This window comes from Pithys albifrons, chromosome 3, assembly GCF_047495875.1.
Source record: "Pithys albifrons albifrons isolate INPA30051 chromosome 3, PitAlb_v1, whole genome shotgun sequence".
NCBI classification, from domain to species: domain Eukaryota; kingdom Metazoa; phylum Chordata; class Aves; order Passeriformes; family Thamnophilidae; genus Pithys; species Pithys albifrons.
In genome coordinates this window covers 50,893,111-50,920,030 of record NC_092460.1, presented here as the reverse complement: position 1 = coordinate 50,920,030, position 26,920 = coordinate 50,893,111, and the positions used below count along the sequence as shown (strand labels likewise).

The following is a 26,920-nucleotide window of genomic DNA, read 5'->3' as shown; positions in this document are numbered from 1 at the left end:
GTGCCACCTCGCGGCGCTCTCGGGCCAGCGCGGCCCGGCCGCCATTTGGCGCAGCGGGCGCGGCCGGGACGGCGCGGAGGGGCAGGCGGTGCTGGCTCCCCGGCTGGGGCACGGAAAGCCTTAGGGGCAAACCAGCAGCCAGCGGGATGGCACGAACGGACTGGCTGACAACAAGGGCTGGAGCGGCGGCTCCAGGCAGGCCCCGCACCGTTCCGTGCATGACCCGGGAGCTGCGCCGGGGCGCACCGGCCCCGCACGGGCTGGGGCAGAGCTGCGAGCGCACGGCCCCGCTGCCCCCGCACTGCCACCGTGGGACAGGCTCAGACGTGGCTCAAAGCCTCGCCTGCGCTTCCCTTTTATTTCGGGAATGTTTCAAGAGCTAGTTTTGATCAGAAACCCGTGATCAAGCACAGAGGGATAAGGTGCGTGAATTCATCTCTGACATCTGAATACTGCCAGCAGCTTTCAGCCCCATGCCCAGCTGCCTCCCCAGCCAGCCTCTTCTGCCTCCTGTCCTTCCCTGAGGCCGGGAAGGCCGGGCCCATTTGCCCTTTTGTAAGTATTCCCCAGGGACACCCCACCCACCCAACCACAAGTCTGTCATACCTATACCATCAGTTTCTGGCTTTACTCCCCCACCGTCAGGTTGCTCCCGATTTCCTCAGAAGCCTAAGACGTGTTTTCTCAATGGCCATGTCCAGCCAACAGCCACAACCAACAGGAAGCACATACCCCGGAGAGTGTGGTGGGTGCAGTTCTTGCTCATTTCTCAAACAAGACATTCCAGTTGCTGCTACAGAACGCTGCAGACCTAACCAGAGCCAGATCCTCCACACTCTTCTGTGGCTCTGGTGTAGCCAGGAGGAGCAAAACTGAGTACAAACGCATCTGAAGTCCCAAGATCAGCAGATCTCCCCCAACACAAAACAGGAAGGAGGTTGAATAAGAGGTTGCCATTTTTACCATTGCCATCTCTCAGATCAGCAAAGGGAACTAGTTTATAATGTGCAGAGTTAGCATATTTATAAAGTCACTCCACCCACCCAAGATGCTGTATAGCAAACAGTGGTGCTGCTGCCAGCTGCTATTGCAACAGGGAAAATTGGCCAAATATCCTTCACAGTATTAAGGCAATGTAACACCAGGATACATCCAATATAACCTTGTATCTACTCAGTTTCTAGTGCAATTCCTTGGTTTGGCCATGTCAAGTCCTTGGCCTTTGGTACCTGGTAGAGTTCAGGCCCAGCCCTCTAAAGAGGCATTTTTTTACTTTCATAAACAAATTTCCTTGGTCACTAATCCTGCCATGGCTCTGGAAGACAGCCAGAGATAAACAACTCACTGACACTTAAATTTCTTCCTTACTGACACCCTCCATCATTAACCATATGGAATACCTTTTCCAAAAGCAAGGATCCAAGGCTGCCTTACTGCAGTTTCTAGAGATTAAACTGAAGCTCCAGAGATCTTGTCTACTTTGAAGGCATGTGTCTTGGGTAGAAATATCAAGATTGTAAGAAGCAAAAGAAAGTGAACAGAGTCTTCTCTGGAAGCTGTCCTTTCCAGTCAGGTGCAGTGAATATACAGATTCTTTACCAAGTTGGTGTTCCAAGTACCAGCTTTTGGAAAAAAAGAAAAACACCCCACCAATATAAAAACAACCAACCAACCAAAACCCTCAACAAAGCAACCAAACAAATAACCAAGGTTTAGGTCAAAAAATGAAAAGGCATGGAGAAAGATGTCACGGTCAAAACTTATTTACTCTGAAGTTTGCTTCCTGTGAAAGAAAGTAAATTCTGATTATTTTGTCAATGTTGTCAGCCCCAAAAGAACAGACAAAGCAAGGTCTGCGTGTCTGTGGCTGACTCCTCTCAGATTTCTCCCCCTGCGAGTCACTGCAGGACAAACACAAAACCTTGTAAAGTTTTTGAAATCAATTAATCCAGAAAATAACATCAGGAAGTTGTATACCTGTTACCAGTGCACTTAACACATGGGAAATGCACAGCAAGAACCTACTCCCCAAAGGTGATCAGCTGCTTTAGTGTCTACCAACCTCAGTGCAAATTGCAGCTGTAGTGCTGGCAGTGGGTATGTACAGCACACTGTGTGCTATCTAGAGAACAAAACTACTGGATCTCAGCATAGTGGAATATACATTTTATTTCTTAAAAAGGAAGGGTACTAACAGAATTTAATACAGTCAAAATTTTACATTTTAAACAAATTTTTTTTTCTGAAAAACCAGTTACGAGCAGAGAGGTGAGAGGATTTAAACTACTCACAAAATCCAAGCTGAAGACTTTGAGAATTCAAATCTGTGGTTTATACATTTAAAAAAGTGTAATAAATGGAAATATAAAATAATACCAACTCTGTAATAGTGAAATGCCCTTTCCTCATTAGATTGCTGTTTAAGCACCTTTATTTTCACCCATCAGCTGCCAGGAGTGTTTAGGTTTATGTACAAAACAAGCATTTGGGGACAGAAGATTCATATATAAATTAAAACCATTTATGGCAATACAATTTAACCCAGCTGCTTTACAAGCCTTATTATCTCTTTCACTTCCATAGTATCTTTCAGTCAGGATGATCTCAAATGCACTTGATGAACTGCTTCAAAAAGCAGCTACAGGAATTATACAGACAACCTCAAGGACCAATGTCCATGAGATTGAACAACTTAACACACAGTAAAACTAAGATCAGACTTACATAAATACTGTGCAGATTTATCATCCATCCCACTGAATGGGGCAGATCAGTGTCACATCTGAAGACAAAAAAATACTTTTATCCAAGAGGCAACAGAATTTCAGGCCAAATGTAGCAGATAGGAGTTCCCTCAAACTATTTAGTTAAAAACTCTGTGTCTGAAAAAGCTTTACAGGAACAGAGTTTTCGGAATAACTTGCACGAATGCTTAGCTGTTTCATAGCTATTTTACAGCCTAGAAACACTGAGAGGGGAGGAAAGAAATAGAGGAAAATAAAAAGACATGCCATTGTCTCTGCCCACTACAAAAGATGTGGCTTTGTCATTCATGAAACACTGCAGGTGGAGTTGTTACCAGAGAAGACTGCTCCAGTACAGCCTTAAAGACAAAGAAGTTACATTATGGCTGGAGAAAGTGTCATCACAGGCCAATCCCTTTACATGAAGGCTGATGAATTAATCTCACCTCCTCCTCAAAACCCAGGTGTTCATATTTCCTAGCAGACTGCTCATGATTCTCACTCCACTCTTTTGTATTTTTTTCCTTTTAACACGAGATAGAAAAGGTCATGAAAGCTGATGAAAATTCCAGCTGTGCAGCATCCACAGAACATGTACTCAGCAAAACCACAAGTCATTAATCACTTTCTCTCTCTTTCTCCACACCACAGGAAACCTGTGTCATCTATGTACATAATGGAACTAATAAAGATGTAGACTACCTAGGTCACAAATGAGCTCCAGTAACAGTCACTCACTTGCTGCAGTCTGGAGGAGGGGTGGGCACAGATCTGTTTGAGCCAAAAGAGAGAACAGTTAAAAAAACACACCCAACAAAACCTACCCAGCTTTCGTTTTCCTCAATCACTAAGCTTTACAAAATAATTTAATATTGCCACTTTCCAAATGCTACTCACAAAAAAATCAACTGTTCAGCGAATAGAATGGGAAGAGTACAACTATGAATGTAATCAGTGACTACTGCTAAAGAAAGGCTGGAAGAGAATCAATTCCCTCAAAATCTCAGTTTCTCTGCTTAAGTAGCTCATCATTATTATTATTAAAACATTTTTTTGTTGATAGAAAGCATCACAACTAGACTAGAATTCCACAACATCAATCTTTGTTTTGATTTCTGTAGTTCTCTAGGAAAAAATAACCCCAAATCAAGCTACATGAAGCATTAACAATATTCAGATATTACAATGGAAGCACTTATTTATTACTTCATAGGACATATTCGTTTTAAAAGTGTATTTACAGGTTCTAAGTTATACAAAATACAGTATTCCAATAATCATGTTAATCACCATATTTCAGACAACTTCACATAAAAGTGCGGAGGATGCATCCATCCATCTATCCATCCATCCATCCATCCATCCTTGATCCTGGCCAGCAGCAGGCGGTCACCTGCAGCGTGACAGTGACAGCTGCTGTTGTGCTCCCTCGGGAAAACAAATCCCACCAGACCTTCTCACTGAGACATAGCTGCAGATCTAAGAAAACATTCAGGCAGGTACACGAGCAAAGTTTGTTGAGACCCACAGACCAAAATCACATGCCTTAATTTACTAGATGTATGTGAAGTAGTTTTTCATTTTTTTACAGATGTTGTACAGCAAAGGGCTTCTGCTCATGCCTTAGTTAGGAAAATGAAGTAACAAGGGTTTTGGCTATGTAACAGGCACCCAAGTAACACTTAATATCAACAGCCCTACAACTACAACTGACAGCGTGTTAATGACACAATTCTGCAGCTGACTGCCTGGGCAGAGCTTCACATTCAAGAACTGATCCTGTGAAGTCCACATGGTTCTCTGCAGATAAAGGGCTCATCCCATGCAGAAACGACAGCAGAATTGAAGCCTTAAAAGATCGGGGCCTCGGGTGGTTATTTCCTCATGACACAGCACTACCAGTTCATGTTGGCAGGTCAAGTCCAGTGCAACAGTGCACTTAGTTGAAGCAACAGCTGTTTTTTTCATGCTTTTCTACAGTAACTCTCCTTCCTATCTGTATATTCCTTTCACTTTCTTCTGGACTGTGGAAGTGAGACCAAGAAAAGGAGATTTTCAAGACCTAAACAGGTACTTATCTGTAGTTTGATGCTAAACTGATGGGATCCAAATTGGCCTAAAGTCGCCAAACAGTGAGGTGACAGTTTTAGCAATCTTGCTTAGGTCAGACTATTGCATTACTCTCCTCTTCCTGCTTTCATTCTTTGCTCTCCTTGCCAAGTATCTATGTCTCTCTATATATGGATCTTCCACAAAGGATTCCTTTTTCCCTGTAGCTGTCTGAATTTTAAGATTTTTGCATTCCAAAAGTGACTCACTAGGGTGAGTCTGTCAAACTAACTGCAGACTATCAAACTAACAAATTACATCTGTAAGACAAATCTGCGTTAGCAGGAATTCTATCACTGTAATTTCTCCATTAGCATTATGTTAGCATCTCCACAGAAGACAGTTAAGCCTATTCTATCTTTCTCCCAGTCTTTAACTGTGAGTTTATCTATCTTCACCATCTTACAGTGGCAGATACACAGATCTGAGTACTTATCTGAACATCTAGAAAGCCAGGCAGAGTCTTGTAGTGCTGCAAAGGCAAAACACTAGCACTAACAGATGATTCTGCTCTTCATGGATTTAGATGTATGCTGCCAAAACCAGGAGATTTATGCACTAAGGCAAATTTGCATTTCTCATCTTGCACTTAGTTAAAACTAGAAGGAGAACAAAAGCCTGTCTGGATTTTACAAAGGTCCAAGATACCTTCTCTATCACTAGAAATGAAAACACCTGATCAAAAGAAACAGAGCCTTTTTATGCTCAGGAAGCAGCAATACTGTCTTCTGTGCAGACCCATTATTTCAGCTACCTACAAAAACACACTTTTTTCTGCACAAGTGGTTTATTATTACAGTATTCCCAAAGCTGCTGGCCTTCTACTGCATCTACCAACTTGAAATTAATTTGGTACAATTATTAACAGTCCTGCAGATAATGCTGAAAGTGATTTATACTGTTAGAACACCTTGGGCTTCCAAACAGCACAGCAAGGAAATGGAGAATTGTCAGAAAAGACATAAAATGTTTCTAGAGGAACTGCAAAAAGTCGCTTAAAAAAACCAAAAAGCATTTCTTCTCCCAACACAAGTTTATAGTAAACTACCAAAACTATCACTAACTAGATGAAGAAGTGATAGGACCAGTTTACCAACATTACACCTGCAATCTGAGATACATCCATCTGCTCCCAGCACAGAATGCTCCAGAGTAAAGCAAAGACACCCATGACTCCAGCACTTGCTCAAACTTCACAATAACCATGTGCAAGTGAAGACTTTTCCTGTGGGAGTTAATGAGCTCTTTGTTACCAGCTTCAGTGGGAGCAGATCTTGGCAACAGGTGAAAGATTAAGCTTGTAGGGAAGTTTTAGATACAAACCCACATTATTGTAAGGAGATATAACTATGTGTAGATTAGAAAATCATATATGAAAGCAATACTGTATTAAATGTTGTGCATTATTTATTCATAGCCCGTTTCTTCTGTAGAGTAAGGTAACACTCATTGTCCACAACTCTCATCCACAGTTTATATATTTCAGAGTTAATACTGTGAAATGGCCATACTGATGTCAATCCACATGCTAATGAAAGTACATCTCTGTCAAAAGCTGCTCTCTTTCCTAGCAATCCCTGCAGTGATGCTGAAAGGTGCATACTCCCTTTATTCTCTCCCCTTGGAGATGGTCCCTTTATGGCTGGAATGGGATAGGTTGGCATCAGGCACACTTATGGCCTCTACAGAGCATATTCCAAGGCTACGGAACTTCAGACTAATGGTATCAATTCAGCATTTATTTAATATTCAAACTGAGCTAAAAGAATACTGGTCTTCTTATGACCATTATGAAAACATATCCAAGTTACCACTTACAGATAGGATTGTCATTACAGTCAAAGAAATAAGATGATACAGCTAATTGTTCTGAGAGGAGCAGAGAGCTCTGAAGCAATAAACTAAACTTCCTGAGACTGCAAAAACAGAGGAAGGAATTCGGCATTTGCCAGTGGTTTTTGTCTGGCAATATCTGCACTCCTTTAAATAGTTAATAACTTTTCATCTACCTTTAAAGATGCTGCTTCTCAACAAAACAAAACAAAGTAAAAATTCTCCAGCTACAAAAGTTAGTCGCGCTCACCCTAAAGTGCGACTTTCCAGTTTTGCAACCCGTAGACACATGAATCACAGAATGTGCAAATCTGCAGTGTCCTACAGGGAAGCACAAGAGTTTGCTAACAGTCTTCTCTCAGAGAAAGATCTAATGAACATTCACTGTTAGTTTCTGTTACATAAGCTTTTAATACAACAGAAATAAAACAATAGAATTGCACATGCTAATCTCACTGACTGAATTATTTTGCTGTTAAAATGTCATGACATTCTGCAAAAAACAGATCCTGTACACAGTATGTAAGTATTTAAAAGATATTCCTAAGCACAGTAAGATCCAAACAAAGGACTAGAAACTCCTTGCCCAGTTACAATACCCTTTAGCTTTGTGATTTCAACAGGAAGCATGACTTTAAAGAACAGCCAAAGCTAACTGAAAATCTAGAAATTATGAATGCAAAAAGTTGCTACATTGACATGCTGTCAGGTTTGTTTGTTTTGTTGCTGGTTTGCCTGTTTGCTTTTAATCCATGGTTTGGCCTTTATCAACAAAACAAAAACCAGTACATACCAAAAATATCAGTCCCAATCAGCAGTACTTGATACAGGTAGAGATATATGCTAGCACTTCGGCAATATGGAACTAAGCTAATCATTTATTTGATAAGAATATCCCAAGATTATCTCATATCTTCAGAATCCCAAATTATAATAACACACTCATAAGTATACTTTGGTAACCAGCAAAAAGTTAAAAACACTTCCTTGACTTCAGAACATGGTCCATTAAAATGCTAGGTCAGTAACTACAATTAATATATATGCTCTTTACAAAGATTATGCTGTCAAAAACTGGTTATGAATCTTGGCTTTTGAAAATATTTCTTTTCAAAAATTAAATTTGCAGCATTATCTGCTGCTTCTCACATTTTTCTCTTTGCCTGTTTGCTCTGAATTTAGGGGTGGAATCTCTTGACACAAAGTCAAAATAATAGTTCAACATGATAGCGCTGAGCTATGCTGGTAACTAGTCATGCCTCGTAATTTTGGCACTTGTGCTTCTGAAAGCTTTCAAAATTATTTTTCTTGAGGTGTATGCTATTTATCAATCTCCAGGCGTGAATACACTCCTGTCCTACAAGCTCCATTTTGGCTAAAACCTGGTCCTGTACTCCTTTCCTAGAAATTCTTTTTTTTCTTCCTTTTGAAACTTCCTTTAAGACCAGATTCTTGTTATGCTGATGGAACTCTTACAACGGAACTTCCACCTACTTCCTCCATCTTCTACACACAATAAACATCCCTGCAAGCTGTCCAAGGTTTCATCCACCCTCCCACACCCGGCACCATGGCTCTTGATACTTAAGCTGCCCTTTGTCACTCTGGGAGATCAGTGGCTGTTTCACTTTCATGAAACCAATAAACAAAGTACTCTTTCACCACTGCAGTTCTCCCGCTGTCAAGAGACAGAAAACTGTAATTTGGCAGCTAAATAGCCATTGTTTTGCTGGAGCTAATACTCCTTTGGTAGTCTCAGACTGCCAAAAGTCTCAGGGTTCAGCAGCTCAGAATAGCACCTTTTCCATGATTGCTAAATCGTGAACAGAAGAATAGGTCCTGTTTCAGCAAGATACCATAACAGGAAGTGAGCCTCAGAAACAAACTAAAGGAAAAGGCAGGTTACAGCAGTGTAGCTGTGGAGCAGGAAAGCCACCAGGTTTACTGGTACATGGGTCATTTGGTAGAGGTTTATTACTCTCTGTATGGCACACTGTGCATTGTTTAAACACAACTGCTGTACTTTTCTGCACTGAAGTCTCACACACCACAGACTGCTGTTTTCCTGGTGTCTGTAGTTCTGCACTCACAGCACTCCACAATTAGCTACACTGTACCAGAAGTGAGCTGCAGTATTAAATAAAATTCATTCTACTGCAGGGAAAGGAGTCTTAAAACATAGCAGTTCTTTATATACACAGACACTTTCACTTGAAACTCCCTCTTTTCTTCCACTCGAGTGCCAAAACGAAGAGTCACTATTCGCACAGGCTGTCAACAGACTTTGAGACATGAACTTTGAGTGTCTTGACAAAACCCCAATAGGTAAGCTTATTGTAGTTCATAGTTACAGTGAGAAAGACAGATAAGAAAGTCATATACAGAATTAAGGAGACTTTGCACTTTTCATCATGCCCAGCCCTGGGTAGTCAGATGGGGTACTTGCAGGCAAGGAGGCAGGCAGGGTCATCATCAGTTGTTTGTGTTGGGACACCTCACAGATTTCACTGCTCACTCTGAAGACTGGCGATTCATGTGTGCTTTTTAGTTTCTTTGTTTTTAAAAGTCTTTAAAGTTGCATCACTCGGAATCAGATAAGTCACTTTAAACAAAGCAAAGTGTTAAGTGTGACAATTTATTTGTAACATACTTCCCACCATCACCACCACACACCACCCTGTCAAAGAAAAACCCCTGCTAAAAGGGTGACAATTTTTAGTGTGTTTGGAAGAAATTAGACCAACAAACACTGCAGCATCAAGAGCCACTCTAATCAAATTAAGAGCATAACAGAGGGGGGAGATAGTTCAAAGCATACATTAAGTGTTCTGGATTAGCCTGCTTCTCCACTTCCTTAAGAAGTCAACACACAATTGGTCTGAACTCATAAAAAATTCCACATTATGTTTAGAAGACAAGCTAGCCAAGAAGTCTTTAGTATAGAAAATATATCCCAATGCTTTTTTAATATACTTTTCAGATTTCAACAGATGAACTGCAAACTAGCCTCAACATCTTCTATCCCACATTTACTCCTTAATATAAATATTACCCCAGGAAGCATAGCCTAAGAGTTCTGACACAGCCACTATCTTAAGACAGCATCTCTTGTTAAGAGGACTTCTAGACATACACTTCTGGTAAAGCTTCTGGTTCTTGCAGTTGCAGTCATGCAGAAGGTCCCAACATCACACACAACATGTTTTTTCTTCTAAAACCACATACTGTTGAAGCGGTGCTTGGTGCTGAGAATGGATTACTTCCAAGCGGGCAAGTCTTGTGTGCTAATTTCCTATCAGGAAACATGCTGGAGAGACAACCAGCAAGCACAGAGAGACCAGATATGCTGCTACACAGGAGAGATAGTGTTCATGTTTACAGTGAGTGTAGCTTATCCCATTGACTGTTCACAAGGCAAGGGACTAAAAGTCTTTCTCAATCTCTTGCACAACAGGTAAGGTGCAGTAAAGTAGCAGTGGCTTGTTTACTTCTTAAAGAAAGCCCCTTCTTCCAAAGCATAAGGTACTAGCCATTTTTTAACAGATGGGACTTAAGGTTCATCCTAATGAGCCAGACCTCTTTTTCTAAATCTCCCTTCTCAGTTAAGTGCAACATCCTGCTTTATTAGCAGTGTAAGAGGGAAGTCCCTCTAAGGAAAAAAGGAGAAGTGCTCATAGAAATACAGCCCAAAACCCACAGCAAATTATTTTGTCTGTAAACTGAGTGATTCACTTGGTTTCTCCAAGTTACACAGGATTAGAACCTACCAAGACATTTGAATGGTATTTCAATCGAAACTGCGGTGACTGTTCTGCATAACACTCATGAATTAACCTCGCAATACTTCTGTTTTCACAAGAGATGGAACATTTTGCTGTCTTCCTGTCCTAAAGGTTCCCCTATTCCTCTTCAACAGGAACAGAGTTCTATACAACAGGTACTTTCTAGTGCCTCTGAATGGGAGAGGAAACAATTTCATGATGCTGCCCAGCAACATCTACTTATATCCTAAAATTATGTTTTACACTTTTACTGGGAGGGGTGAGTGGAATGAGGAGGAGAAAAGAACGAGAGTTTGAAAATTAAAAAAAAAAGAGAGAAGAGTCTCCTAAGCTCTTTCTCCACTTAAAATGAAGATCAGAACAGATAGTAAAAGCCCTGTCCAGTCAGGAGGGATCCACATTTATTCCTCCAGACAGGTGAATCTGTTCTATCATATGACATCAGAAAACGCTCTATCAGTGTTGAAAACAAAGTTGTAAATATGGAGACACAGATTTTGGGCAACACAATGATCAGGAAAGGGCTTGAACAAGTTGTGCCAACAGAAACAGGGTTTGTTTGTGTTTTGTTGGGTTTTTTTAATGTAGATGCAAAATGGCAAAGCCTCCATAAACTTTATTTCTGGGAGTCTCTACAGAAGGCAGAGAAGTCTAAGAGGCTAGAACAAGGAGCCCTAACAGGGAAAAGGGGTGTGCTTACAAGGGTCCGTATCTGGTCTCGTATTTAGAAACAATGTTCTTGCATCGTCCCACTTCCTTGCGCAGCTCTGCAACCTCCGTCCTCAGGGCTGTGTTCTCTTTCTCCAGAAAGGCTGCCCGGATTGTGATCTGATTCTCCTTTAGTCGCCGAGCATCCCGGGAACGCTTTGCTGCCACATTGTTCTTCTTTCGTCTTGTCCAGTATTTTTCATCCTGCAATAAAAAACAATGCCAAACCGACAACTGTATCAGAGACAGCTCTCTATTGTATAATGACATTCACACTGACCACTATACTGGGGAATTTCCTCCACAGGTTTGCAGGGCTCTGACATCAAAATGGAGGCTATGCAGTACCGTAAGATTTCATCCTTACACAAGTCTTGTATTAGGATAAACCAAGTGCACTGCTATAACCAAGACGATTAGGAGACTTGGGTACTAAGAAGCTGTCCAACTAAAATGCTCCCTTTACTTAGTTTCCATTCAGGAATGAACTTGCACAGAAAACAACCTGTTGTCTGGGTTGCTTATATCCAGACCACACATAATGCTGGGCAAATACAGACAATGGCCTTCAAAAGTGCAGGTGATGAGGATATGACTTGATAGTTCTTTTAATTTCTGGTTATAGCATGATCAGTTGCTCCTGGCCAGTAATTATCTCATGATACCAAAACCTCCAAAACAGCAAGCACAGCACTTGGCTTGCCAATTCTATTCTTGGCAGTGCTTCTGCCCAATCATACAGGTGTACTGCATTAGCTGTGTGTGTCAAAGTGTTTCCACAGAGAGTCAGAAACTTTCATCAAGGCCTACAGAAGTTTGCAGCAATAAATCTGTTACCTTTTGTTCATCTGGGACAAAAACCTTCTTGGCTTTTTTAATCATAGGTTGTGGTTTCAGGTCCTCTTCAGTGAACTTGTGTTTGCGAGGATTGAAGAGCTCACCACCAGGCACACTGGACAGCACTAAATCAGCAGGGTCAGGGTTAAAATTCACCTCAACTTCTACGCAGTCAGGATCAATGGGGCTGGGAGTGTTTCTCTCATTTTGTGGTGGGGACTCTGGCAACAACAGGAAAAGTTACAATATATTCAGCAGGATGTAGAGAGTCAACGAAGAAGCCAACTTGTGCATCTGTTTATTGCCCTGTTGTGAGCAGTATTTAATAGTATTATTTGGTATTTCCCTGCGGTGTGCTGGGTGCTGTGCTGCTGCTGGTACAGAGGGAGGGTTCACAGTCCAGTCTGTAACAGAACTCCAGGAACACTCGCCAGACTAACAGACATGAGTAGACAGATGCAGGACAGGAGTTAATACTGCCTTGGCAAAAATTACATGCTTTGCACAGTTAAGAAGCACCTACAACAGTACAAAGATGGGAGAAACTTTTATCAGCCTGAGTTTTATACCACAGAAGTCCCTACAGAAACAAGCCTGCCCAGAGACCCAATTCCTGGAACCTTCAAAGGTCAGACAACTCTATTTCCAAAGAAATAGCTAAATAAAAGAAAGTTTGTTACAAATGCAGCAGGATTCTATTTCTTTGCCACATAGCAACAAATGTCCTAACAGACTGTCTGACACTGACAGTGTCTATATGAATTTTATCATATTAATCTATTGTTTACAAACTTCATATACATGAATTGCATATGTCAGTGCAATCTGCAGTAGTGATCAATGAATAAGTTCTTTCATATACCACCCAGAAAAAAGCCACACCCTATGACTTATGGAAGGAGTTCCATGTTTTATTTCTCACAGAAGAGGCCCAGAACAAAATGCTTTCTGTGAAGCCTGCTCATAAAATAGTACTGTAAAAATTCAGAGGCTATCATGTTTAAATTCCAAATCTAGGGCAAACTGAACTGCTGAATTCTTTAACAGAGAAGATCTCAATACTACAAATGTAGAGTACAAGTTTCCTAGTACCATTTATGTACAGTTTTGTTTCTGTGTTCCCCCATTCTTACTTCAAAGCACCACAGAACATCAAACTGCATCATTAAAACACCTTTTCCAAGTGTCTGTTCTCACATTTCCCAAGCTACCACAAAAAAAGATTGCTTCATTGTTTTTCTATTTAATATTGTTATTTGAGGTACGTAAGTTCACCCCAGCACACCAAAGCAGCATACATGACTTGTGAGAACTTATCAAATCTATTCTAAAATAACCTGAGAAAATATTTCCTCAACATGTCCAGCTTCCCACCAGATTAGCAGTACCAAGAAATCAAATAGTTCATTTTGCTGTTTCAGCTCTTCTAGTCTCAAGAGAAACAGAGTGTACACTGATAGACACACACCCATTTTTTCACAGGAGAGGGAGAGAAGAAGAGGAGAGGCAGCATCTTCATGAATTGACATATGGACTAAGGCTCTACATTGAGCATGTTTGTGCTACTTAACCTGAGGTTAGCATGTCTCCTCTTTGATCTGAAGAGGCACCTTTTAGTACAAGAACAACAGAAGTCCCTCAGAGCCCTGTATTGTTCTATCTACCTGTGCTGGAGGCTGCTTCAGATTGCTGGTAAACTGCAGTGGAAGAGGATGATGCAGGAGAGCCAGTGGAAGCACTGGCAGACTCCTTTCCTTCCAGCTCAGCAACAGGCAAGAGTGGATTCTGGTTCAAATCCAGGTGCGTAGGGCTGGAAGGAATTCCGTTCTCCAGCAGGAACTCATCCAGATCCATGTATTCCAGGTGGAAAGACTCGCCATCATAAGGAATCGTTTTGTCCCAAATGGGTGGCATAAGGGAAGCCGAAACTGCCATAGTGCTGGCAGCTGCTGCCTCATCTTCTTCAAGCTTTATTTTCTCCTTCTCTTTATCTGAAAGATACAAATAGGTCACTGTACAAGCTGAAACACAGGAGAGACTCAAGGTTTTAGAGTCTAAGAAAATGCCCACGAAAGGAAATTCAGAAATCTAACAGTTCTGCCTTATGGGATGATCTGGAGACTTAGAAAAGTAACATCCATGCATTCCCATGTAACTCCGCATGTAATGCTCCAACCCCCCAGGATGGCTGGACCACAGGCATTTGAGTAGCCTTGAGGACCAGCATCTTTGCTGTGGTAGCATTCCAAAGTGTGATGTAGTACTGCATGGAGCTTATTAACCAGTCACTGCAAAACTGCCTGGTTTTCACGTTCCCGTTTCAGAAGACAACAAAAGTGAGTGTCCCCAAGCAGGATTATGTGAGAAGCCATTAAGAAAATTCCGAGGAAGCAGAGCAGCTTATTCTATGCACAAAGAAGGAAGGTACAGAACAATAATTTAAACACAAATATGAAAGGAATACCAGTTTTCAGAATACATTTGAAAACCAGTCAAAAGGTCCACAGGACACCAGAGACATGAATGTCTATTGTTCAGCATTTTAGAAGCATTTCTCTCTGAAATGACTCAGCATGTCCACACAAAGCAATAGCTCAGAGTGCTGCTCACTATAGATAGCTCAGAGTACCTACATACCATTTTCACTCTTTGGGGAGATGTCTAATAAGGAATACTCCCACATCCCACCCCCAAGTCACAAGAGACTGATGAATTTTTCTTCCATTTACTGTGCTACAGTGCACATACCACAGAAAAATGGCTATTTCTGTGTTCCCCATAGCTACTGAATCTTAACAATTGTCTGGGCCAGAATCCAAGCAGAAAACTCAAGTTATGGAATAATTACATAATTTAAGATATAAAAATAAGCTGGCAGAAAAAAAATTAAAAATCCAAGTAATTTCCCTGATCCAGTTCTCCATGCAGCCATGCAGTTCTATCAGCACTGAAGAGGCATTGCAGAAGCAGTGCTAGTGCTGCCAGCACTGCCATCAAAAGGAACCAGTCGTGTCCTAACCAACTAAAATTGGGTATTACCATGGAAGCCGACAAATATTCAGCTCAATGGAACAGAGACTCCAAGGACATACACGGGACCAGTTTGGATCTCCAGTGCTTACAGAGTTTAGTCCCCAAAAATGCACCAATCTTTGGCGTTAGGGTTTTCTAGACAATATGCTAAAGGAGCATTTTTCTTTATTTGGGGTGGAAGTGGGGGTGAAACTCTGCTCTAAATCCGAAAAGCCTATTTATATAAAACCTATTCTGATGGAAGTGGCATTCCTTCCGCTGCTGCCTTAGCTGGTGTGGAACTGAGACTGAAACAGCTTTTTATGGCTTAAAGAATAGTGCTGTCATACAAAGGAAATTATCTGCCATACTCAGAACATTTTATACAAAAGAAGATACTGATTTTAAACTGACCTGTCCAGAAAGAATTCACTAGCCACTGACCTGGGACTGAGAGCAAGTACCTGAAGGACATATTAAATTCAGACCAGTGGCTCCTGGACCTAAGCTTTGTTAGCATCACCTTGCTGCTTTTGGCCTTCCCCTTGCCACTTCACACTGGTGCCTCTGCACTGCCATCTCCCAGCTCCTATTCCTGCTATAAAGTCCTTTTTTGCAGGGAGTTTTGCAACTTTCCTACCCTTTGCTTGGGCAAAGGTCATCATGGTCATGATGTAAATCACCATAATGTTTCTAAACAGTTCCTGTTTGAAGCTAGCAAAGAAACAGTACCTAATCCAAATAATAAGGATGATTTTGCTTACTGTTGAAGCACACCCCACCAAACTGGAACCAATGTTTACCTGTGAATCACAGATTGTGTACTTCTCCATGGTTTGCACAGTGCCCAGCACAACCAAACCCAGATTTACACTGGGTTGTGGATGATATCCTAATAAACATATCACCAAAACAAATGCAAGCGACAACAGTGAATTCTTTGTAAATTACTGGGGTTTAATTAAGATGATAAAATCTCGCAAATATCCAGTCAAAATGTCAACTAAAAATAAAAAACAATTCTTTACTCTTGAAACAATAATATACCATTGTAAATTATGTCAGTTTTAATATAAACCATCAGTGCTCTTGTTTCACAACATCTAATACAACACCTCCAAGAGCTGAGAAAAGAAACATTAAGTGATTAGCAGACTGAATATAAGGCTTAAAAATGTTTTTCAGAAGGTAGATGCTAAAAGACTACGCTACTGAAGTACGTGGCTCTCCTCAGATCTTTAAGTGCCTTTTAGATGTGGACCATCATCCTGCTGTCCTTCAGTAACCTGGAAAAACTGTGGTTCCTCCAGCTTCCTCTTGTGATTGTCCCTGGCTTCCACCAGATTAGAGCCTTCCTCCCCATGAGAAAAGCATCTGAAATATTTTATCCTTTTGCTGCAAGTTGACAAATGGCAAGCATTGGGCTCCCAGTGCTGTCTTTGTTTAGCTATGCCATTTCTTTCTCTCTCCTTCACTTCTAACAGTATCTGAAGCAAAACAGAAGTTAACACACATATTGGGTATCCATGCATTTCAAACATGATACATAAAATGATAAAACCTTTGCAAGATCAGTTTTGCATTGACATTTGCCCACTGGCTTTCAATTCATTTAATCTTTATTTCTGCCGCACAACATCCTGTTTGGGTGCAAAATATCTAATGAAACCTTAATTAACTTCTTGCATCTTGAGGGAGACCTTTCTGCCGGCCTAAGCACAGGGACCTGAAACATTAATTCTCTTAAGATATTTATAGTGTAACCAGGTATTACCTGACAGTAGAGCTGCAGTATCCTAAGAGGCTCCATTTGCAGCGATTCAAGGTCACCCTGATAAATCTGGACTGTACTTCTGCAGCTGATGGCTCATGTCTGATTTAGCCCCCTCACTCTGCTACTGTGACCTATTAACTAGGCTGTACATCTGCTGTTAACAGGGAGCACACCAGTTTATGCTTAGTAATTTAAGTAGACCATTCCAGTTACTGAACTGTTGGAATTACTGCTGTTTTAGCCAAAAGCAGCAGCATGAAAAGAGCTTTATTTCACATCCTAGTTTTTACTCAAAAACAAAAAAAACCCAACTAAACGATTCTGGCCACAGCTGTCAAGAGCTAACCCAGCCACAAACAGAACAAACACTTATTTGACAAACTTCCCCTTGTTCATCAAAGAATACTGTAAAAATAATACTGAAAACACTATATAGCCTATGGCTGATTGCTCCATAAATCCTTAGTCCCACTTGTGACGATGGAACAAGACATGTTGTAGGGTTCCATACCCCTGATGCCCATTGCTGTGATGCATGTTGAGCTATTCCTCCTGTCACAGCAGTGCAACTGGTGATTAAGGCATCCTTTGGAGAGTATGCAGCAGCTCAGTAGGAATGTAAGAGACCCACACTCCTGCTCCAGAATACTAATTCTCTTCCCTTAACCCACAAGACTTCTTTTTAATAAAAAGATCATTATTTTTATTTCATTAACCCCTACAACGTCCATGGCAACAACCCCCAGGAAGGCTGGTCAGCCATACCCAGTGTATGGCAGGGCATCCAAGGGGATGGCATTCTGCTGGAACTGGCTGACCTCCCTCCTCTGTTGCTCAGGATTAGAAAGCCTGCTTGCTTACTGGGTAGTCAAATTACCCGTGGCACTTGGAACACCCACAGGTAGCGGTGGAGCCTATAAATGGACACTGCAGCCAGTTGATACCATTTCTCACAGACTGAGGCAGAAAATTGTATTTTTGTCAAGAGGCATTCCACGCAAAAGGCACAGGGTGTTTTCTCAGAAAGCCTGCTACAACGTGAATTAGTCAGTATTTAACATTTTGACTGTGTCACTACACTGCTAATGGAACAAAAAATAAACAATGATCCTCTGAAGTCAATTGAATCACAAGTCTACTGACAAGCCTCCTGTAAAATTAGGAGTAGCTACCTGCTGACAACGAAGGCATTCTTTCTTTTGTGTTGCAAACACGAACAAGAAAAGCATCAAAGATCAAAACAAACAGAAAGCAACAAGTTCCACAAAGCGAGAAGTGAAACAGAACAAGGTGAACTAAGGAAACCTATGGAGAAATTTTAAGAAAGAGAATCTGAACTTTATCACATCATGGACGGCGTGAGGTAATCAAGATGCAATGGACTCACTAGTAGGCTTAAGAGGCTCAAGTCGAACATGTTCCTGAGCTGGAACGGGGTCATTTAGTAAAACTATCAAATGTTTCTAATTTTAGAAAAATGCACTACCTCACAGTCATATTAATTTGAGAATTTCACATCTCCATAGGCTAGATCATGTGATTCTGGGCACAAAAATCACTTCCAAGGCAAGTCGCCATATCCCTGTCAGCAGCCACCATCGCTGTTTCTACACGTGAACTGAAATCGTTCCTGCTGGCACCATCGCCTTTACAGAGGCCTCGGTGCAGAAATATCTAATAAAGCCCATAATTTTCTAGATTCAAGATTCTCTGTGTTGCAGCATCCTGCACCATAGCAACATAACTAAAACCTTTACCACAGGCTGAATTTTTTTTTTTATGCAGAAAGAAAAAAAAATACCAGAATCACAGAATGTATATGTTTGCAAGGTACTGTGCAGTATTAGACATATGAGATAACCAGGATCCTCACTGGGAACAGCCTTGCCAGCCTTGCTTATACTGTGGTCTACCCTGGATATTACCTGCTGTTCCGAAAAACGATTCTCAACATCAAAATTCTTAAAGTGTAAGGGCTTACTTTATTATGCATCAGTACACTGGGTATTGTAGCAGAGCAGATAATCCCGAGCCCTTCCTCGAAATGAAACTGATACTCAGAAAGGCAAAAATACTGCCAGATGAAGAAAAAAGCCGTAAGTGTGCCATCAGCAAGGCAGACTGCAAGCCCCAGCGCTGCTATTTACACAGCTGCCTCTGCACATCCAGCGGGAGGGAGAGCGGCAGCTCCAGCCCGGGCAGGGCTGCGTGTGCGGCCAGTCATACCCTGCTGGATTATCACCCAACCTAATCTCAGGGGATCTCCTGTTTACGCGTCTCATCGGGCAACTTCGCAGCATTAAGGTCAAGCAAGACCCGAAACCTTCTCGCTGCTGCTCCCAACTGCGAGGGAGGCTCCAGGCAGCGCAGGGACCAAACTCAGCGTGTCAGGTCCGGCCGCTGCCCACTCCTCGCTCCCGCGCCTTGGGCTTAGCCGGGCGCGGGCACCCACTGGGGCCGAGGGACGCGACTCGGGAGGCGGGAGCGAGCCGCGGGGCCGGCATTGGCGTGGCCGGCCGGGGGCGGGCGGAGGGCGGGAGGGAGGGGGCGGAGGGAGGGAAGGGGCCCGGCCGTGCGGGCTCTCCGGCGGGCGAGCGGGCGCTCCCCCCGCGGCCAGTGCCGCCGTGCCCCAGCGGGTCCCGCCCTACACGCCGCGGGGCGGGCAGGTGTCGGCGGGGAACGCGGGGGGCCTGCTGTTCGCCTGGGGGTGCCGCGCGCTCCCGCCGGCCACGCGCGCGCCCCCGCGCTCACCCAGGCGCGCCTCCCGCGGCGGGTTCTCCATCAGCTTCTTCAGCACCAGCGGGAACGCGCCCGCCAGGCCCCGCCGCTCCTGCTGCGCGGCGGCCCCCGCGCTCCCCCCGGCTGCAGTGGGCTCCGGTCCTCCTGCCGCCGCCGCCTCCTGGTGCGCGGCGCGGCCGGGCATACTCCCCGCGGGCGGGCAGGCGGGCGGGCTGTCAGAGGTCACAGCGGCTGCGGGGCTGCGGCTGCGGCTCCCGGGACGCGGCGGCGGCAGCGGCGAGCGCGGAGCACACGGCGCAGGCGCTGCCGGCTGACGCCCGGCGCGTGCTTCAGTATTCATGACGCCGGGGCCCCGCCCCGCCCCGGCCCGTCCGCGCCCGCCGATTGGCCCGTGCCTGCCAAAGGGGGCGGCCCCTCGCGCGCAGGCCCCGGGCCCCGCGCCCCGCCCTCCCCGCGGCCCGCGCGGGCACGCGCCCCCCGCCCGCCGGGGCACGTGCGGGGGCGGGGCCCGGGGCGGTCATTGGTATGCGGCGCCCCGCCCCCCCCCGCCCCCTGCCCCGGGCACTGCGTCACCGCCGCGCGGGGGCGCGGGAGGAGGAGCGGCGCCCGCCCGCCCGCCGCGCGCCTCCTGCGCCTGCGCGCTCCCGGCCGCCCGTGCCCAGCGCCTCGCGCCCGGCGCCGCCCTGAGGGGGCGGCTCCGGCTGCGGAGCCTGCCCGCCCGGCCACTGCCCCGCCCTGCCCCGGCCACAGCCTCCAGTAAGTCCTTCTGTATCCTCGTTCAGGATCCCGGGATCACCTTTCCTGCGTGCCCTGGATTTACTCTGCCCCTGTCCCACGCGATGCCCACAGCGGCGTGCCCTGTATAACACGGGCTTCGCTGGCGGGCTGCGGGGGGAAGGCCCGTCTCTCCAAGTTGTCATGGTCACAAGCAATCCTTGTGATTCCCCGACTGGTCCCCTTGCTCCAGCATCAGGAATGCTGTGCTGGGATTTAAGCTTCCGAGCATACAAAGGGAGCAAATGTTGCCAAGTGCGTTCCCGAGAGCACAGGCGGATACCGAGGAGCGTCTCCCCCAGAATGAACACGCTCGCAGAAGTGGCAGATGCTGCAGCCACAGGCTTCTGTCCAGCAGCCGCTGCCTCTCGCCTCGGCAGGACGGGCTGCAGCGAGCCCACCGCACAACGCTGCGAGCCGGGAAAGGCGCATCCCCCTGGGATCGGCCCCTCGGCACCCACCAGAGCCACAGGAGCCAAGCGGAGACATCCCCGTAAGTCCCAGCAGAAAAGACACCCTCCTCTCGGGTAGACACTTGGGCATCTTCTTGGTTCAGCTTCCCCTCCACAAAACTGACATTTCATTTTGGTGGCAAAGCACGATTCACCCCGACCCTTGCTAATAAACCCTGATGGTCTTTGTGACAAAAAGAAAAAAAAATCAGGCCTGAACCCCTTCCCACATGCCACAGGAAAACAAATGGATTTGAAGGCACATAGGGGAGGTGTTTTCCCCCACCGTGTTGCTGCCATGGGGACCAGAGTACATCTCCATCCAACCTCTGCAGATGGGGAGCTGCCCTGCCCACCAGCTGCGTCTCTGGCATAGGCTGGAAGGCTCAGTCTGCTGCCTCCAACTCCTGATGCAACTCCTGCACAAAGGCTACCTGATGGGAAGCTTGGAAAGGGCCACGTTGTCAATACAGGCTGGAACAGTAAAGGTTAATGCATCGTTTATGAAGGCTGATAAATCCAGCTGAAAGAATTGGCTAGAACAGGTCATGCTCTGCTGCCCAGTGTGCTCCAGGGCTGCAGCATGTCCCCCATGGACTCCCTCTGCCTTGCCAAGCTCAGCTGGCAGGAGAAAAAGGCATATGTGTGAAAGGGAGATACCACTTCACACAGGGCAATGAGACACAGATGTTGGACCACACATGACAGAGGCACCACACACAGCTTGGCAACGGGCAGTGAGCTCGCAGAGAGCTTTTGCCTGGCAGACTTCTACTGATAGGTGGTCAATACAGAACAAAACCTAGTGAGGTCAGGAAGGAGCAGCTTCTATGAACAGAGCAAGAGGATGCAGCCAAAGCAGGGCAGGCTGCAGGCTTCCCATTCAGTTATAGCTCTCATGGTCGCTTTGTTCCTTTGTTGCCTACCCTGGTGGCCCTCGGGACAATGCTGTGCCTTAGTACTGTTCAACACTCCTTCAAGGAACAGGGTCTGCGTGCATCCCCCCTACAGAGCTCAGTGGAAACTGGTCTGCTGGGTAATGTCCACATGAACAGAGGTTATTAAACCACTCAGCAGCTTTTACGCCAGGGCTTTTCCCTTTAGATCGACCATGCACATTTCCACCCATACTCCACTGTGCTAAGGTTTGCTCTGCACCACCAGTGGGCTGTAACTTTGCTTGGAGAGGGTTTAGTCTGGACAGTGTTAGCTGCTCAGCCTGAAGGCAGGAGGGAGGGAGTTCCTGGGGAGCATTCCTGTGGGTTCCCTCTCACATCACTCTGTTCCAGCATTAGTTCTGCCCTGCCAGCTATGAGAGAGAGTGCCCTGAGAGCTTTTCCTCACCGCCTCTAGAGATTAGGGGCTTGAGCAATTGCCAGTAGAAAGTGGGCACTGCACCACAAGCTGTACCTTCTTGGTTAAGCTGGGATCTGCCTGGGAGTTTTACATTTTATTTCACTCTGAGGCTGAGAAGGAAGAGGAGGACAATGAGGTGCGAGAACAGGAATGCAGCAGCCTTGGCTATGAACTGCTGGGAGTCTTGTCAGGGCCAGCTGGTGCATAACAGCCCAGTTCTGGTTCAGGAGGGAGGCAAGTGACAAGCAGCCCAGTGCTGGGCACAGGGTGGGGGAACATGTACAGCAAGCTGCACTGTGAGGTTTGAATAGCAGAACACATTCCAGACAGAGGCCTGAGAGCCAGCAAATCCAGATGAGTGGTGTGTAAGTATGGAGACCCAGGAGGAGAGAACTGAGCTCTGGGGGAAGAAGGCCATGATGCAAATGCTGGCCTGGAGAGGTAGGCAGCATAAAAATGACAATTCTGAGGATTAAAGGAGATGATGCTGAGGCAGGGTGGTCCTGGGGCTGAGGAAGAAAGCTGCCACAAAGTAGCACCCTCAGCTGCCAAATAAGTCAAGTTGAGTTAAGACTAAATTATTCTCCCTGCAAATCATTGATCTCTACCCTCTACTCCAAACAGATAGGTCTTGCCAGCACTCCTCCCTTGGATTAATTCAATCCACTTGGTGGTGGAGAGCAGCAATCCCAGAAAGGCAGCCAAACTCAGTTTAGCCACAGCAAGGCTCTGCACCAGTGAGCCTCCCATGGCTGTTCTTGCCTCCTCCCAGCCAGGTCTGTTTTCTACCTGGGCATCAGTCAGCTTGGAAAAATGTGCTCTGGTCCCCACGAACAGTGGAATTTCATATAGTGTGATATATAATCACACCTGTTAGCAAGTGGTCTTAGCAAAGGAGAGAGCCAGCTCACAGGTGGCAGCAGCAGAGGAATGGGACAAAGTCAGCCCGTTTCTCCCATTGACCCTGGAGCAAAAGCAGGGTCCCTCTCCACATTGTGTGTCTGGCTTTTCTGCTCCTGGGTCCTGCTGCCCCTCCGGACTGCAGAGCTGCCTGTGTGTTCTGGTAGCAATTCCCTACAGAAGATTGGGCTCTGTGCGTGTTTGTTTCTGTGAGTTCAACTTACTCATGCCTAGACATAAGCTTGTTGAGCTGAGGTGTTCCCACACACCTCCCCCAGCGAACATTAAAATACAACAACCAAAAAGCAGCTTGCCAAGGGCATGTGGCATCCTATCCAAAACCAGAGAGTACTCAAGTTGCATGGTAGGCTCTTGGAGCGTGCCCAGCAACAGAGAAGCGGTCAGTCCAACACAAGCTCTGTTCAGCACAGCAGAAGCCCAAACTAAATGATCTCCTGGATCTTTTCCATTTGTTTTCTAGGATGCTGCACAAAGAGTGGGAAAACCTAGGAGTGCAGAAGTGGTCTTGTAAAGAAAGTGCAACATTTGCTGTGTCCTCTACCTCAGCTTTCCACTGATAAACAACTACAGCATCAAAGTTTGCACAGATTCAGCCCGCCCCACACAGCCTGACTCTCTGGACAATATGCATCTGGGAAGAGGCAATGTCTGGAGACTCAGTGTTTATTAACTACGGAACCACATGAATGGCAGTCCTGCAAGTCACTTCTACATGAGCATGAAGATTTGTGCCCAAGCCTTTTCCGTGCACAAATCTTTAAGGGTTTCCAAGAAGTAACTGAGTACAGAGATTAAAAGGATCAGGAGCTCAGCAGTCCTGACTGATTTTGTAATCAATCCATTGTTGCCGTTTTTCCCCTTCTAGCTGCCTAACATGCTCGGTGCCAGAACTCCCTGTCTGACTTAGTTTGGGGAAACACACCCTTGAAGGGCTTGCAGCAAACAAGATCTTCTGCCCCCTTCTTGCATTTCAACTAAGGAGGCAAAGGAGAAATCAAAACAGAAACCCCAGCATACATTTCCTTAATCCTACCTGTCATCTTGTTGGTCCAGGGTAAAGAATACTCCAGTAGGGACTTCAGAACTTCCGGAAAGTCCAGGGCAGTGGGGCCCCCGGGGGTGTTGCAGCTTGACATGTCCTGTCCTGGGACGGTGCCAGCAGGGCTAAGGGAGGGCCAGGTGCCTGGACGCCAACACTACACTCCACTTGCCTGGGCGCTGCAAGAAGGACTCGGAGGCACCCAGAGTGGGCTTGCCAAACTACTCCGGCTGAGAAAAAACAAGGAGAAAAGAAAGCAGCCTGGCGGAGGTGCAGTTTGCCCAGCTGTCTTCACCTCCCCCTCTCCCACTCTGAAGTGGCCAATTGTGGAAATCGCTTGCAGCCTTGCAGGGCTGGGCGGGGCGGCTGGCCAGCGTGGTTTTACAGGGCCTCTCGCAGCCAATCCGACAGCGAAGAACTGGGCCAGTTATCTAACTTTGTAAAGGCAGCACCTTCTTCTTTCCCGAGGTGTTATAACAAACATACACGTTGGAGGGGGAAGAAACCCAAGTGCCCTCTGCCAGGGGTACACACGTTGGCTGCAAATGCAACAGCAAAGGGATGCTCTGATGGGCTCTCGGGAGGCTCGGAGGAGCTCCGAGCTGCACAAGCTACCACAGGGAGATACACATGCTGTCTGCGTCTGAACTTTTTAGTTCTCTGAGATGCAGGGAGCAACATTATTTGTCTGTGATGCAACATTTACTGCATGTCCCTCCTAAGTCAGTATTGATAACAGCACAAGGCAGTTGCCTCTTATAAACTGTGCATCATCCACAAAAGGCAGGATTTTTCCTCTTAACTGGCACAGAATTTTATCAAAAAGCCAACAGCCTCCTCTTAGAGCAGCGATGTACAGCAAGAGAGTTCATGAACCCTGCAAATACCCTGATAACAGTTGGTTAAGTAAAATCTTGAGCACACAAAGCCTCTCCTCTCCAGTTAGTGAAGTTCTTACCATGGAGGGAAGGACTGGAGACAGGAGGATAAAAGTCTGGTCCTCTTTATCAGAACCTGGCATGAAAAGTAACATCTTACAAGTGCTATTGTCTCCTCTTCCGCTGGGTGATCTTACAACAGAAGTGCCTTTATTTCTCAGTTTTTTCCTGTCCATTTTGCCAACCTCAGCCTTACAGCACCAGTGTGAGGTGATAGGAACCTGGTATTCTTACACTGGTCTGTGAGCCCGAACTATCTAGGACAGCCCAGCAAAACCATGCATAGCTGCCAGCATGGAAGTGGCCTGTGTGAAGTCAGTAGGACTTCCCTTGTGCCTAAAGTGCAGCACTTCACTAGCCCAGCATTTAGAGTCCTATAAAGTGACAGGGGATAATAGCATGGCATTTGGTCCCATAAGGAAATGCATTTTATTTAACCCAGTAGAGACCAAAAAGAAAGAATTACCTAGCCAGGTTTGGTTGATGGAAATTTCAGTGTAGCTGAGGAAGCCTTGTGGTCTAGATCCCAATCTAATCAGACTCATAAATCACACAATGGATGCTTCAGTAGAATTAGTAATTATGGAATACCGCTTTGTATTTCCCTTGTGGTTTACTCCCTCCATTTCCCAGAGGGAATGTAAGAAAACAGCCAATCACAACCATTGGTGGTGAAGTCATTCAGGAAGATCAGTCCCATACTAATCCTAGGCTGTTTGGTGTTCTCCACTCATCCAAAGCTGGAGCCAACAGACAGACCCTGCAGATGGTCAGTGCATTCTGGTTTCTGGGAGCAAGAGAAAGGCTCACATCTCTCCTTTCTGGAGCACAGCCTGCCAGACAGGAGGTCTTTGTATTTTCCTGATATCTTCCAGTCCATTCTGGCTGGTCAAAGCAAGTGAAGAGGTGTCATTCAATCCTGCCAGGCATCACTAGCATTTGGGACAGCTACTAGTTGTGCTTTTCATTACAGGATGGCAAGGGAATGTGACTGGGAGCATGGTAGCTGGACCTTCTGGTTTAGTGCCAGGCTCAGACTTGTTCTGGAAGCTGGGCAAACATCTGGCCACAGGTCTGGAGGGACCCAAGGACTTCACAGCGGCTGCTGCAGCAATTGACTAACATTTATGGCTTCAGAATATGCAGAAGTTAATTCAGACAAAATTCACAGAACCATAGAATGTTTTGGGTTGGAAGAGACCTTAAAGATCATCTAAATTGTCACTTAGCAGTTTGAAGTATTAGCCTGCAATGAACATCTGTAAGTTTTTGTGTAGACATCTGAGACCGTGTATTTTATCTCATGTTTGCCATGTCCACAAAGTCTCCTTCCAGCACTGTATGTCCTTCTTGATTCAGAATCCCCGAACAATGAGCTCCTGCCCACAAGAAGAGCTTGGGTAACATCATTAGCCAAATGCATAAACACCACCCTGTCTTCAAGCCCCAGGGAATCATAAACCATGCTATGAAGTAGAGTCATAGCAGTGGGGGATGTCTTTCCACCCCTGTATCCTCACCACAGAGAGCAGAGCACTTGAACTGCTTTAGTGAATAAAGTGGAAGTGTTGGCTCTGGAAAGCTGCAGGCATGGCCACAGATTGCACCACTTGTGCTGGCGGCACTCTTGTCAGAGCAGGTGGTTATTTATTGTTGTTGTGATCTGACATTCATGGAGGTGTCAGCAGCTCTATTCCATCTCTCAGAAGCCCTGCCATTCCTTAACAGCACCTTTCCCCACAGACTCAACCAGCCATAGTCAACTTATACTGGCCTTAAGTGGGTGGCACACAGAAGGGGGCACCTAAAATGATGGAAAAGGCCAAACTCCAGGAACATCAATTTAAATGGCAGAGGGCAGTGTCTTCTTCTGTGTCTTTTCCATAGGTCTCCTGGTGCAGC

General features: G+C 45.4%; 1 protein-coding gene across 2 annotated transcripts; it reads right to left on the bottom strand.

Moving 5' to 3' along the window:
• Positions 1-2,151: 2,151 nt before the first annotated feature.
• On the bottom strand, positions 2,152-24,419 carry TEF (TEF transcription factor, PAR bZIP family member). Of its 2 annotated transcripts, none has more exons than XM_071551853.1 (5): positions 24,075-24,419; positions 13,678-14,004; positions 12,014-12,234; positions 11,169-11,380; positions 2,152-9,288 (listed from the first exon to the last, which is right to left on the bottom strand). In XM_071551853.1, the coding sequence occupies exons 1-5, from the start codon at positions 24,175-24,177 to the stop codon at positions 9,267-9,269; spliced, it is 885 nt and encodes a 294-aa protein (XP_071407954.1). In that variant the 5' UTR covers positions 24,178-24,419; the 3' UTR covers positions 2,152-9,266. The 2 variants fall into 2 exon arrangements, with proteins under 2 accessions (XP_071407954.1, XP_071407953.1); XM_071551852.1 differs by lacking the exon at positions 24,075-24,419 and adding an exon at positions 19,551-19,861.
• Between the last annotated feature and the right edge of the window lie 2,501 nt (positions 24,420-26,920).

What these genes read in the sequence shown, in the direction of transcription:
- TEF (XM_071551852.1), bottom strand. Translation starts at nt 19,722, where the DNA reads ATGCCCGGCCGCGCCGCGCACCAGGAGGCGGCGGCGGCAGGAGGACCG. An exon ending in GCCGCGGGAGGCGCGCCTGG is followed by an intron (nt 14,005 to 19,550) that starts GTGAGCGCGGGG and finishes TGTATCTTTCAG; the next exon opens with ATAAAGAGAAGGAGAAAATA. An exon ending in GAGACCAGATACGGACCCTT is followed by an intron (nt 9,289 to 11,168) that starts GTAAGCACACCC and finishes CTTTGTTTAAAG; the next exon opens with TGACTTATCTGATTCCGAGT.